Raw genomic sequence first — 15,870 nt, 5'->3', positions numbered from 1 at the left:
GGGTATCTTTTTGGCTGCATAAGCAATTAACTGGATGATTTCAAAGGATCTGTGTTGTAGATTGAACCTCATGTGAGCCATTTTTCAAACTTTTACTGTTGTCTCCTTGGGACCTTGCTCACCAAAGCCAAACAACCTCTGGTACACTCATGGACAGGCCAGTGCTTGAGGAGCAGGAGAATTTTATCTAGAGTCAGTAAGAGAACCTAATAGTAAATGGAACTATTCAGGCTGGAACCAGGCCTAGCTTATTTATTGAGCCCTTTGGGCTTTTCACATATAGTTCTGTGAATGTATTTGAGGTCCAATCTATGATTTTCTTCTGTGTTAGTCATAGATATTCTCCTAAATAAAAACAGTCAAATATGCTAAAGTTGAACTCTGCCAGTTTGTTAGGTTTGTATGATAACTTTTGTCAGTACCACAGTAATAACAACAACAACCAACCTTTCATGAAAACTCAGTTTGTACCAGGTACTATCCCACAAACTTATATATATTATGTTACTTAACCCACATAACAACCCAATACTATCCCTACTTTATAGATGGAAAACTAAGGCAAAGAAAGGTTTAGCAACTTGTCCAAGGTTCTACATCTAGCAGGGAGTAGCACCAGGATTTAAACTCAGGCAGTCTGACTCCAGAGTTCACACTCTCAATCTCTGTAATGTGCCACCTCCCAACTTTGTCTCCTGGAGAGCCTCTCAGGTAGATTTCAAGTTCCTCTCCTTACCTCTGTCACCCCTGGATAAAATTTGTGCTAGTTACAAATCTCCTCCTCCTCCTTTTCCTCTTCTTCCTCCTCCTCCTTCATCTCCTCTCCCTCCTCCTCATCCTCCCATGGAATAGTGCATCAAGGGAAAAAGATATGAACTAACTTCACTACCATGAGAGATTTGGGAGAACATATGCTATCCCATTGAGACATCATTTGATTTCAAGTTAACAAAAACCTGCTGATTCTAGTTTAAGCAAAGGGAGGGATTTATGGGAAGATTTATGGGAAGAATTGTCTCCTGGAGCACAAGACCAAGAATAGGCCTCAAGAAGGACTAAAAGCAAGAACTACAGCATCAGAAGCCAGGATTGTTCCCTTTTTAAATGTACATGTTAGATGTCTATGTGGGAGAGAGGGAAATACCTCCCTTCTCCACAGGGTAAAAAGTTCTTAGAAAACAAGGGTTTAGGCTGAGCAAATATTCCTCAAAAGGCACCTTTTCTGTACTCCATCATTTGAAGGTAAATGCAAGTGCAGTGCACATTGCCCAGTAGCTTTGTATGCATTTAAAATTGTGACTAAACAGTCCCTTTCAGCTATTCCCTGATTTCCTGTCCCTCCAGAAACCCTGATGCTTGGCATTTTGTTTTTTTCTCACTTGATCAATCTCAAGTTAGGCCTTTGCAACCCTTCTAACATCCATAGTTATGATAAGACTGTTGATTTCACGTCATCCTTCCTCCCAGGCCTTCCATCTGTACAATCAGAGGGCCTGGTGCACTTGTCTTTTCAGTTGACTGTCAGGAATCTCACTAATTTCAATCCCTAACATTCACCCTGTCCCTTTATCCTCTCAAAATATCTCATACTGTCTGCCTTCCTTGTTCTTTTTTTTTCTCTACCCTTTTCCCAATAAACACCTACTGGCTCTTTATATTTTTAGGGACCCCCCCACCCTTTTCCCATTAGATGAAGTTCAAATTCTTGACCTTGAGGGCCCTCCAAAATCGTGCCCTACACTACCTATCCCAGCCGTTCCAAGTCAGGTCTCTCACTCAAGCAGTTCATTTTCCCCATTCATCTAGAACACCACAGGCTTCATCACAGTCTGATCCTCTTGCTTACAAGGCCCTTTCCCATTCCTTCCCACCTGTAAAAATTCAGCCCATTTCTCAAGGCCTAACTAAATTAAGTCATATTCCCTCTAAAGAGTCCTAAGTCTCCAACACCTAGGGTGATCAACTGTCCTGGTGTGCCTGAAATTTCCTAGGAAATATAACTTTCAGCACTACATCTGGCATATTCCTAGGCAAACTGGGATGGTTAGGCAGCCTATCCACACCTCACTGTCTCTCCTCATTATACTGCCTTGTTGAGTAAAAAGCCTGTGAAAGTACCAGTAACTACTATTTCCACACTTACAAGTTTCTTTCTCCGCAATGAGTTATGCTTTTATTGTGCAGAGACCTTTTTGATTCCCACTTCGTACAGACTTTTGTGCTGTACTTATGTTAATGCCTACTCGTTGAATAGGTGGTCTAGTTTTTAGTTGGCACTATATTTAAAATCTTTTCCTTGTGTGTTAATTTATTTGTCTTTATTTTTTTTCCAGCCCAGATGACTTACTCAATGCCTTGAATGAGGGTATCAGTCGTGCTGATGTCATCATCACATCAGGGGGTGTGTCCATGGGGGAAAAGGTATGAAAAAATGAGGTTCATGAAGTATGCAGTTGATTAACAGTGGTGTGGTAGTCATCTGGTATCCATAACCAGACTCCCACAAAGCTGAAAATCCACAGGGCTTCAGAAATTTCTGGGCATTCTAAAAGGTATGCAGTGCAGATAAGTCAGAGAGCTTACCATCTCAAATTAAATCCAGGAGTGAAGGTGTTAAAATGTAGGTAGGTATTCTCTTCATAGCAGACAGATTGCTGGGTCAGTCTTCCCTCAAAGTCTCCTAGAGGTCTTGAGCCCTGGGTAGAGCAGATTGCTGCAGTCCTCTCCCAAGATCACAAAGGCTAGGGGCTGAGGTCTACATTGTAGCAAAGCTATAAGAAATAATTTGCAACATGTCTGTTTTCATTACCATCAAACTGCCTGACGTGCTCTGAGCATCACGAGGGCAAACCCTGAAGTAAAGAGTACTTAAAATTTAAATTTCTTATTTCCAGGAAGTGTTTCATATAAAACTTATCTTAGTTGCTAATGAACTTAATTATGGGACAGTACCTATTTGGCAGACCAGAAGTTTGCTTTTCCAGTACTTCTGAAGAGGCAACAAGCTTATAGCTTACATAGGCTTGGCAACTGTGGCTCAATTATGGTAAGAACAGAACACTTCTCGATCTTAACCTTCGTTATTAGTGCTAACAAAGATGTCATTTATCCCAGGGATTTGCTCACAGGTCAACAGCCAATATAGTAAAGCATATTGGTTTTCTTTTTTTACTCTCTGTGTGGTAAGATACTTACACTAAACCTTTAATTTACTAGGAGATTTTTAGGAACTGGCCATCCCAGAGTATTCCATAGGAGCTAATAATTGTCCTTCCTAACTCCTTGAGGGGGAATCATATGAAAGAAGAACCAGGAAGAAAGAGAGAAAGCATCAATGCAGCAAACTCCTGCCAGCCTGCAAATTCTAGTCCCCAAAAGAATTCCAGTGTACTTCAGTAGCAGAAAGAAAGAAAAGTGTAAGAGAGAGAACATCTGCTTCAGCCCAAGGGCAGAGCCTGAAAACCAGTCACTGAAAAGACAGGGAAGTTAGTCAAGGAAAGATCCAGAAGCATTATGTAGCACGCATGAATTTTAAGTGCAGAAACTCAGGTACACAAGAAATTTATTTATGTGATTCAACTTAAATTCTACTGTGAGTACCTATGCTACAGAACTGGCAGGAAATTTTATTTAAGCCATTATAGGACTAATTGCCTCCAAAAATTATGCCAAAGAACTGGGAGGGGCTTAAGAGGCAACAGAGCATCAAGGAGACACATCTGGTCACCAGTCTTCGCTGGATACATCTAGAGTGTCTTTGTCATGCCATTAGACCTCAGGTCTTTGTTCTTTTGGGCCATGCTAATAACACTGGGATTATGGAGAGGCTGGGAGTCTTAGGGCAGCGGAAAGGGGCCCCTGCTGCTTGTGGGACCCACAGACCTCTATCCTCTTCTCAGCCAAGGAGAAATGACTCTTCCATAGTTGCTTCCCTCAAAATCTCTCCCCACCCCCACCTCCTCCTGTTTCACATAGCCTTTGCAAAGAGTTTTCATTTTTATAAAAGACCAAAAGTTTCAGGTAAACAGTATCTGCTTTTAGCCCTAAAAACTAAAGAATTGTGTGCATTACTATAAATTTTCCACCACCTACAGAATTGTAAAGTAGCTCAAAGACAATGAAAGGTGTAGATAATCAATAAGGATACACTAGACTGGACATCCAATAATTGTTTCTTCCTATTTCAAAGTCTCTTAATTTTTCCTAACAGTGTCTCCCCCACCCCGTATGATCAAAATAATCACAAAGATCATTACTGATCACAGAAAAGGACTGGCCTCATAGGTTTGCCCTGATTATTTAGCAACAAAAGTATTAATTAACCATATAGGTCTCCTTGAGTTTGTTTTACACATCTAAAGCCATATAGCAATAGAATATTAAAACTAATCAACAGTATTCCAAACAAATAAATAATTTGTTAAAATATTTTTTATTTCCCTTAACATTTCATTTAGTCCCATGTTTTTCTTGTTCTGCTAGATCTTGGTTTAGCAGTCTGCTTTCTTGAAACCATCTGTTTTCATTCTAAAGAGTCCTGGGATTCCTGACTCAGTCCACTGGTACTGTACAAAAGTTATCTAAGCTATATCACCTCAGCAGCCTGTACCCCAGAGACTATTCTCTGAAGCATCAATAGTTCAAAATACCTATGATTGTCCTTTTCCCTAGTGCTCTGAGTCTGTCTTTGTTGCAGACACAAACTATTTACTGTAGCTTATATAGCAGAGCCTTCAGGCCAGCATCAAAGTAAAACAGAGGCTTTCCTTAGCTAGTAGATATTTAATATCTGTGCTTAATTTATTACTGTAACCAATAATATCAGAAGATAAGTAAGATTCTCTATTGGTATACAGTAGGTAACTATTTCATAAAAGTTTTGGTCGGTGTTTCCCCTGAGGGTGAAAACATATTATGAACAGCAAGGGCATTGTCAAATCTCCAGACACTTCCCATAAAGCATACAATTTCTGAAATATTATATTAATGACATTTTACCTGCATAAACCTAACCTAGAGCACAGTGAGCCTTTCTTCTCAGATGTAACAGTAACTCCCTTCCTACGAAACTCCTGTAACGGTAACATATCAAACAAACCTAACTATTTCTAATTTCTCTTTTTATAAGATGAAAAAACAAATCTTCGTGACTTTCTAGGGGCCCTCTAGGAAATTTCAAACATAGTCTTAGGCGTAGAAGATATTCTGAAATTTGTTTTTTTCCTAAATTTAGATCTGATCTTTAGAAGGCAAAATCAAAAGAGTTGTCAAAAAAAAAAAAAATTGGGTACCTGATTAAGATAGGATCATAGCTACCTAAGAAACGTACTTGGTTACCTAATTTTTCAAAGCAACAATAAAATATTGGAAAACAAGCATAGAAGGTAACATGATCATAAATAATATTGGCTCATTCATAAATTAGGAACCTTTGTTCTATACTTTTTTATTTCCTTAAATAATCAAAGACAAAATAAACAAAAAAGCATATTACACAAAAAGAATAACCTTACATATCCTAGGGAAAGCATTAATCAGTAAAGCAAAGAAGTAAGCTCATCAAAACTGACTGAACTTGGGCTTCCCTGGTGGCGCAGTGGTTGAGAGTCTGCCTGCCGATGCAGGGGACACGGGTTCGTGCCCCGGTCCGGGAAGATCCCACATGCCGCGGAGCGGCTAGGCCCGTGAGCCATGGCCGCTGAGCCTGCGCGTCCGGAGCCTGTGCTCCGCAACGGGAGAGGCCACAACAGTGAGAGGCCCGCGTACCGCAAAAAAAGGAAGAAGAAAAAAAAAAAAAAACAGTGAACTTGGGCTTCCCTGGTGGCGCAGTGGTTGAGAGTCTGCCTGCCGATGCAGGGGACACAGGTTTGTGCCCCAGTCCAGGAAGATCCCACATGCCGCGGAGCAGCTGGGCCCGTGAGCCATGGCCACTGAGCCTGCACGTCTGGAGCCTGTACTCCGCAACTGGAGAGGCCACAACAGTGAGAGGCCCGTGTACCGCAAAAAAAAAAAAAACTGAGTGAACTTACTAAAATTTTAATATATTTCTCAGCTTCATTTCAAACACAGGTAATATAAACCGAGGCAAATCAAAGTCATTTTCAGAGTTTTGTCCTTTATTATGCTTTTTTTATATTTTGGAACAAACTGACACTTTACTTTAGAACTAAGAGTGGTCTCCAGACCAAAGAGGTTCCTGGAGACTCTTTAAGTAGGTCTGCAATGTTAAATCTATTCTCATAGTAAAACTAAAACTTTACTTGACTTTTTTATTTTCCTTCTCTCATGACTGTATAGTGAGTTTTTCCAGTGGCTGTATGATCTATGATATCTCATCAGACTGAATACAGAAGCAAATAAGAGAATCCACCTGACTTCTATTAAGCTGAACATTAAAGAGATTTTTTAAATTATAAAACAATGTATAAACAATAAGTTACTTATACATAAAATAGCTTCATCACTGCTGTTTACAAATGAACCAACAAATAAATATTCTTAACTTCTTAGTTTTAATTTCTAATACAGTAAATATCGATAGACATAACCCACATAACAAAAGCTCTAGGGATCCTTAATGGATTTTAATTTAAGAGCATGTAAAGGGTCCTGAGACCAAGTATTTTGAGTATTGGACTTTTTTTTCATATTTTTTTTCCTGAAAAATGAAAGAACATGCATAGTTTTACTTGTCTGTCATTATTACTTCTAACATAATTGCAACCACCCATATTTATTATAATGTTTAAGAAAATCACTAATTTCTATTTCACAGCAAAAATTAAGGGGCATCGATCATTGGCAAATCATACGTAACCATTTTAGCAGACTGGCAAAGTTCATAAACACACAGAATACAACTTTGTACAGCCACACACATCCCCTTTGTACCTTCTTAATGTAGCAAAAATGAAAACATACTCATTAACACGACCCAAAGATATATCCTCTCTATGGCATATTAAAATAAGAAGCAAAGTATAATGTATTAACTAAAAGTCATGCTTAGTAAGCAGTGATCGAGTATCCTATTGTACTTAGAAAGCAAGGTATCTCATGATTATTCATTAATTAACCAATTTAATAACTGTTCAATATTTTAAATTACTTAAAAATCTTGAAAATTATTTTCAAGCTGACATCCTACAAACATAATTACTATTGAAATTAAAAGTTTGTGAGAATAATGATTCTATTTCATTGAACCAAATTTTAGATTTTTCACAGTCTTAAGTATTATATAAGAATAGCATTAGACTCTTTGATGAAGTAACCTATATAATTTTAGGAAAAAACAAACCCAAGCAAAATAAAATGTATTTGCCTACTTAACACTGATAAATAAGAGAAAGAACATGGCTGGGTTTGCTTATTAACCAAAATAATTAAGCTACTCTCATTTGCCAGAGATTTACCTTAACTATGTGAACTTGATTCTTAAAATTATAAGAAGAATATTTTTTTAGTGCAGCATATTTAAAATAGTATAAGATAAATTTTCTTATTATCTGGGAACTTTAGGAATATTCTATTTATGTAAGTACTTATCTCTCTAAATCAATCAGAATAGAGTACCTTTAATTTAAGAGACATTAGAAGTGTTTTGGTGTGTTCGTTTTTCTCCCCGTTGGCAAAGCAAACTTTATTGTGGGCCTAAGATCAGGGCTCTTCTCTTCATGTCCTGCTAAACCAGAGAGTTGGGGATGAGCGGGTCTTGTGTTTCCCCTGCAACACCTCCATCACATTCAAATTCAGATGGAGAGAGCCAAGGTAGGGGACACCCTGAATCTGCAGCATACTCCAAGGAAGGCCCACTGTGCATGATGGTCTCACAGGCATATAATTTATGAATACCCTCCAGAAATAGGAAAACATTTCACACTCACAAAACAAGATAAATGCCTTCCTGGATCGCAGACACATAGACACACAACCACATAAAGAATATACAGCTTCAGGGACTTCCCTGGTGGTCCAGTGGTTAAGAATCTACCTTCCAATGCAGGGGACGTGGATTTGATCCCTGGTTGGGGAACTAAGATCCCGTATGCCACAGAGCAACTAAGCCTGTGCGCCTCAACTAGAGAGCCCTTGTGCCACAACAAGAGAGCCCACATGCTGCAACTACTGAGCCCGCACGCTATAGAGCCCACATGCCACAACTAGAGAGAAGCCCACACAGTGCATGAAGAGCCCACTCGCCGCAATGAAAATCCCGAGCACCACAACTAAGACCCAACGCGGCCAAATAAATAAATAATTTTTTTTTTCAAAATACAGCTTCAGCTCTACAACTTCAACCACAGATTAAGAGTAAACACAGAAACAAACAAACAAAATTAGTCTACAAATAAAGAGCTATTTTCCTTCCTAGAGGTCACAAAATTCTTAATTGGTTTAGGCTCAAAATGACAGTAAGACAAATAAACAAGAAGGACTAACAAACCAGATTCTCTATCTTCTCTTACCTAACAGAATAGATTTCAATCACCCATTTATAGGAGTCACCAAATGGTCAGACCATAAAACCGAATTCTCAATCATTGATGCTACAAAGGGGAATATCTTATTGGCCATGCATAGAACCAAAATTAATAGAGGAGGCAAAAATAGAGAAACCCAAAGTTAGCAGATTTCAGGTTTTATTACTACTTGGCATACACTCCAGAAACCAAAGAAAGATGTATGCAGGTTTAAGCCACCCATAAAATGCACTTCTCTGGCAATTGAGTTTATTTGGTTTTGTCAGATAAATCAATGCGGCATCTCAGTGGAGCCTTCAGAATTATTAAGGTATAGTTTATTAAAGATAAAATCATGAATGTCATGTATTTTTTTATTTTATAAAATGAACATGTGTCAATGATTTTATTTAACTCATTAATTAATGAGAGAACCAGTAAGATGTTGCAACTGGTTCTAAGAATTCAAAGAACAGAGACATCTATAGGTAATCAGAAATGCTGAAATCAGTCTGCTAATGGATGCAGAACTGTTCTATATCCACAGGAGAATAATCAATTACACCTTCACCGACAGAATTAATTTGCATTTCTTTGGATACTAATCATGTTCACCCTCAGTTTTCTACAGCTTAATTTTTATAAGATAGCACAAAGACAATGAAAGGCACAAATAACCCAGAAGGTTGTTTGGACATCCAATAATCTTTTTTGCCCATTTCAAAGTCTTTCATAATTTATCTGACATTGTTTGTTCTTACTTGAGTTGAGGGAAAGACCTGTCTCCTTCATCCATTCGTGTTTCTTCTTCCTATCTGGATATAGCTTTCAGAACATCAGACAGAGGTCCTTCCTGCTTCTATAGGTAGACAAAAACTTAAGAACAATGTTGATTCTCAGCTTTTATTGCTATGTCTGGTACAAGCTTTCCATCACAAGAAACATGAAGCATTTCTTCATGTTCAGAAAGAATGAAAAGGGACATTTTTACAACAGAAATGATTTTTTTTCAAGAAAAATAAAATACTTTCATTCATTTAACAAGTATGTAGTGAGCATATATGCTTTCCAAATTCTGTATCATTACCCATAAGGCCCTGCATGTATGGCCTCTGCCTGTCTCTCCAACCTCCCCTTAGGCCTCTTTCCTATTCATTCACTACCTACCATTGTCTTTTCAGTTCTAGACACACTCTTTACTGCTCTTGAAGGTTTTGTATATACTTTCCTCTGCCTGGAATTCTCATCCCTCCACACTTCTCATGGCTGAGTCCTTCTCATCCTCACCACCTCTTTTAAAGTGGCCTTTCCTTATTCTCCACCTCACACCGTTATTCTCTATCCCAGCACCTGCTTTTTTCCTTCATAACATGTACCACACTTTATAGTTATTTTATTTGTTGTTTTACTTATTTTAGGCTGTCTCCTCCTCCAGTAAACTACAACAGGACATCCTTGTGCCAGGGACCATATGTATCTTGTGCACTATTAAATCTCTAGCACAAATAGAATTCCTCATACATAGTAGGCACTCAAAAATATTTGTTGAACTAGCAAATGAATGAATGAAAGTCATGTGCTAATCACCATGGACTCATTATATATATACAGAGGGTTTCTGATCTCACAAACTTTATAGTACAATAAAGGATACATATCTGTTATCAGGCAACTGCAGTATTACTTAAGTGTATGATGTCAGGAGGACATAGTACTATAAGAACACATAAGAAAGGCCTGGAGATTTCTGTTTCTACTATGATGGAGTGGTTTATTTGGACCAACTGTCCCACCAAGGACAACTATAAAAGCTATGGTGGCACAGTGGTTAATAATCTGCCTTCCAATGCAGGGGACACAGGTTCGAGCCCTGGTCCGGGAAGATCCCACATGCCACGGAGCAACTAAGCCCGTGCACCACAACTACTGAGCCCCCGTGCCACAACTACGGAAGCCCACACGCCTAGAGCCCATGCTCCGCAACAAGAGAAGCCATTGCAATAAGTCAGCCCACCACAACAAAGAGTAGCCCCCACTCGCTGCAACTATAGAAAGCCTGTGCACAGCAACAAAGACCCAACACAGTCAAAAATAAGTAAATAAATTTATTAAAAATAAATAGATAAAAGCTATGTAAATTTTTTAAAGAATAAGAAAAAGAAGGTGTCCAAAGAGAACAACCAAGACAGATGGGATTCAAGGCACCAAGATCTCAGAGAAAAGTGAACCACAGAGAAGTTGAACTGGAATTCTTCACCATATGTTTCCTCAAGTCATTTACTAATTCCTAAGCCAGGAGGGACAGGGGATGATGTAATGGTCAAGAGGCCAAGAATCTAAGCATAACAGAATAGCTAAAAGGCTAAGAAAATAAGCAGAGTTTTCAACAGTCTTAAGAGTTCAAGACTTGCCGTGGAGGAGGGACCCTGGCAAATATCTCAGGCTTTCAGTTTAAACCCTTGAAGTGCTGTGATCTAAGAATAAGGACAAACTGGAAAAAAAAAACAGTCTTCACAAAGACTGCAATTGAGCCTCAAATTATCTCAGTCTCTGATTATATCAATGTAATCTTAGTTAAGCTGCCAGAAGAAATTAAATTCTTTCTGGAGGAATATATCATCATTCAAAACCTCTGAATTTTTTTCATATATAAGGTTTGGACTTTACCAGAAATACCAGAAATAGCACAAAATAACTAAAAATTTAGAAGGGAAAACAAGATAGTACAACCCTAAAAATGGTCCTGATATTTATATTGTCTCATATGGACTTTTAAAAACTGTAATTAATGTGTTTAAGAAAAATGACAAAGTAAAGAATTTCACTAGAAAATTAGAATCTATTTATAAAAACCAAATGAAAATTTGGATAAAATATGGAAAAGAGCATAAAAGACATATGGGATTTGGTGAAAGGTGTAACATATGTGTAATTGGAGTCCCAAAAGGAAAGGAGAGAGTGAACTAAAGCAATATTTAAGAGATAGTGGCAGAGAGTTTTCCAAAACTAATAAAAGACATAAAGCCAGATATTCAAGGAGTTCTGCTCATCTCAAGCAGGATAAATACAAAGAAACCATACCTAGGTAGTCATAGCAAAACTACTGAAAACCAAGGACAAAGAGAAAAATCTTACCAGAAGGACACGTTACCTTCAAAGGACCAAAAATAGAACTAACAAATGATTTAAACAGAAATTATGGAACTCAGAAAACAATAGAGGGACTTCCCTGGTGGTCCAGTGGTAGAGAATCTGTCTTCCAATGCAGGGGACACAGGTTCAGTCCCTGCTCGGGGAACTGAGATCCCACATGCCGCAGGGCAACTCAGCCCACGCACCACAACTACTGAGCTTGTACGCCTCAACAAGAGAGCCCACGTGCCACAAACTACATACCCCATGCGCCCTGGAGCCCACGCACCACAACTAGAGAGAGAAAACCTGCACACCACAACTAGAGCGAAGCGCACATGCCACAATGAAGATCCGACGCAGCCAAAATAAAATAAAATATTAAAAAAATAAAAACAAAATCAATGTGTTCAAAACAGAACTTCTAAAAAAAAAGAACAATAGAATGGCATTTGTAAAATGCTGAAAGAAAATAAAAGCTAGCGTGGAACTGAACTAGATAAAAACTGAACAGACCTATCCTAAAGGGAGTTTTTCAGGCGGAAAGATTATGGAAGCATGAAAATGCAGAAAGGACTAAAGGGTTAATATGTGGGTAAATGTAAATGAATTGTTAATTATATGATATAATATCTTGAGGTTTAAATGTATATAAATATATATTGATATATAGAGTATATATTGTTTGTATAGTATATGTAGAATGTATATATATAATAGTAATATATATATACACACACATTTATAATGTATATAGAGTATATGATACATGATAGCACAAAAAGGAAAGAGGAATGGATGGAGTTAACAAGTTTTAAAGTTCTTACATTGGGAAATGATAAAAATACCAAATTATGAGAGATTGTAGTAAGTTAAGAATGCATGTTGTAATCTCTAAAATAACCACTAAAATAATAAGAGAATGTGAACTAACAAATAGAAAAGAAAGAAAATTAAATAACAAAAAAATTTTGGTGAATTGAAAGAAGACATGAAAGAAGAAGAAGAAATAAAAACAAAAGTGACAAATAGGCAATAGTTTTAAACCCCAAATATAGCAATTATATTAAATGTAAATGGACTGAGTCCTCCAATTTAAAATTGTCATTCTGGATTTTAAAAAACAACAAATTGCATGATGCTTATAAGAGACCCACCTTAAATATAAGGACACAGCTCACTGAAAGTAAAAGATGAGAAAAATGTTACAAGGAAAGATAGCTGGTATGACTCTTGATACCAGAGAAAATTAAGATAAAAAGGATTACTAGATATTAGGTGCAGGGACATTTCCTATTCATATATGTACATGGATCAGTTCATCAAGTAAATTCTAAATTATTGCATCTAATAATATAACCTAAAAATAAACATAAATCAATAATCAATCTACTATCCAGCCCTGGGAATTCAGGGGAGGCTGAGAAGATGACTGAGATTGAGAGTCATCTCAGAGATTGAGAGAGAGGAGGGTGGAAAGAAAGTATTCTAAACGGAAGGAAGAACATTTTCAAAGATTTGAGGCAAGAAAGTGTAAAAACTGACAGCAATATAGTCCTGCTGGAATGTAGAGAGAGAGAGATTAGGGAAGAGGAATCAGGCTGGTGGGAAAAGGATTGCCTGATAAGAGCAATGATTGGCAAAAGGGGACTAGAAAATACAAGAATCTTTGCTATGATATTTAAAAGCTGAGACTTGTTTCTGGAAACCAGGAAGTTATTGAAGTATTATATATTGATTTGATCAGATTTGTTTCCAGGAGGCCTCTCTCACTACTGTGGCGGGAATAAATTGGAGGAGGGCAGGAGTGTTGGCAGAGAGACCTATTTCAGTAATTCAGGTGAGATGATGTTGGCTGAGGCTGTGGAGACAGAAGGAAACAGCTTTTAAAAATAAAGTGTCCCAGGCTTCCCTGGTGGGGCAGTGGTTGAGAGTCCGCCTGCTGATGCAGGGGATACGGGTTCGTGCCCCTGTCCGGGAAGATTCCCACATGCCGCAGAGCGGCTAGGCCCGTGAGCCATGCCTGCTGAGCCTGCACGTCCGGAGCCTGTGCTCCGCAACAGGAGAGGCCACAACAGTGAGAGGCCCGCGTACCGCAAAAAATAAATAAATAAATAAAATAAAGTGTCCCATAACTTGTGAAATATTTAAAATTTTAGTAGGTTACTAGACTCTTGGATTAGTGAGCAGGAAACTCAGTAATAGACCAAGAGGTTGTATTACTTAAGAGAAACTTTTTAAACTGCAATTTTTTTCTTTATGTTTACAAAACCAACTACAAGGCGGTATTACCTTTCCTTTCCAAAGATCATGTTTTGTCAGATGGCTCTGGGTTGATCATAACCTTAGGTTGGTTGTGTTGGTAATAGCAGAATATAAAGTTGGAGCAATTAAACACCCTTGACTTTCTGTTTTAGCGCTCCCTCCCTACATTTTTAGTTGACTTATTTAGATTTGGTAATCTGTGGGCAAATGTCCAAGTGTCTCCTCAAGGAATGTGCATCATTTTAAGTTATTAGACAGAATAGTGTGTGATGCATACATGTGGCTTCGCTGCCCAGGCACATTTACTTAAGTCATATTTATTAACATCCTTTCTCAGACATAAAATTCTGCCTTAAAAGAGAGACAACAACCTATCAAGTAATGATTTATATGTTAATGTGATTACTTGGTTTGCTATCTAACTACTTCTATTAGAATGTACCTTTTATGAGGGAACGGACATTGTTTCTTTTGCTCAAGGCTGTATCTCCCTGTACATAGATTGATACTCAACATATGCCAGGTGCTCAGTAAATATTTACTGAATGAATAAATGAATGAGGAATGAAGGAATATTTGTCTTAAATCAACTTCACTAAAATAAGGTGTTTCTTTTCATTTCAGTCTTATAAATTTATTTTTTTCATTTAAAGTTTGAAAGTCTGATATTAGAATGTTCGAAAGTAAAGTGATTATTTTTCATATTTGCAGGACTATCTCAAGCAGGTGCTGGACATTGATCTTCATGCCCAGATCCATTTTGGCAGGGTTTTTATGAAACCAGGGTATGAAAATAATCTTGTTATCTAATATATGGGATTGGTTTGGCTTGCTTTGACTAACAAAGTTTTTAAATGCTTTCTTTTTACATTTTCTATTATGGATTATTTATTCTAATAAAAGAAATATTATAGTATTAGAGTTTTTTGAACAAGTGTATATCCTATCTGAAATGGGAATTCATCTTCTTTATAAATCACTGGGTCTGGTTTAAACAAAGCAAAGCAACTTTCCAAACCTTTTCTCCCTTTAATTTCCATGTCTAGTTCCTTCCTTCTCTTTTTCTGCTTCTTTCTCTCACTTAAAAAACATTTCAGTATGAAAATTCTCAAATGTACACGAAAGCAGGGAGTACAATGAAACCCCCATATGCCCATCACCCAACTTCAGTAACTATCAACATTTTTCTGTAATTGTTTTATCAGTCCCCTTCTTCACCTTTTTGGGGGGACAGAGGGCTGGATTGTTTTAAAGCAAGTTCTAGACATGTCATTTTAGTATACATCTCAAATATTAATAACAACAGCAGATTATCTTACATAATCACAATGGTATTATCTCAGCTAACAGAATAAATAAGAGTACTTCAGTATCATCTAATACCCTGATCGTATTTGAAAATTCTCCCAAATGTCAAGGAAAAGTATGCCTTCTTACATATGTTTTGTTTGAATTAGGATTCAAGTCAGGTCTACTCACTGTATTTGGTTAAGTTTCTATTAAACAGAAACATTTACCAACCACCGCCCCCTTTTTTGGCATGCAACTGACTTGTTGAAGCAACTGAATCTTTTGTCCTAGTTTTGTCCTAGTGAATGGATTTGGCTGATTGCTTCCTTGTGGTGGCATTTAATTTGTTCCTGTATCTCTCCAGTATATTCTGTACATTGGAAGTTAGACCTAAACGTTTGATTAGATTCAGATTCAATTTTTTTGTGTGAGAATACTTCATGAATAGTGTTTCATACTGCTTCTTACTACCTCCCAAGAGGAAAGGAAAGTAACCACATACCTAGATCTTGCATATCTCCTGAAAACTAATAGCTCCCTCAGGAAGGGCTAATGGAGGTTCTGTAATCCATTGTAAATCCTCAAAGAATGCAAACATTGGTGTTGATAAAATATGTGTGGCCATGTCTTTAAACAACAGCCCGCCTGTTTAGACCCCTGCTCCTCTATAAACCTGTGATATGTAAACATTATAAAAACACTGTTGAAAGCCCTCAGTGTG

At 37.6% G+C, this 15,870-nt stretch overlaps 1 protein-coding gene across 3 annotated transcripts in view; it reads left to right on the top strand.

The window, feature by feature from the left end:
- Positions 1-15,870, top strand: part of GPHN (gephyrin) — a 609,285-nt gene that overhangs the window by 577,252 nt on the left and 16,163 nt on the right. For all 3 annotated transcript variants that reach the window (XM_060095976.1, XM_060095978.1, XM_060095977.1), the window contains 2 exons: positions 2,334-2,421; positions 14,571-14,644. In XM_060095976.1, coding sequence (XP_059951959.1) covers positions 2,334-2,421; positions 14,571-14,644 — 162 coding nt within the window. The remainder of the gene's footprint in view (positions 1-2,333; positions 2,422-14,570; positions 14,645-15,870) is intronic.

The sequence above is a fragment of the Mesoplodon densirostris genome, chromosome 4 (assembly GCF_025265405.1).
Source record: "Mesoplodon densirostris isolate mMesDen1 chromosome 4, mMesDen1 primary haplotype, whole genome shotgun sequence".
NCBI lineage: Eukaryota > Metazoa > Chordata > Mammalia > Artiodactyla > Ziphiidae > Mesoplodon > Mesoplodon densirostris.
Note: the sequence above shows the minus strand (reverse complement) of the source record. Positions and strands in the feature narration are given on the sequence as shown.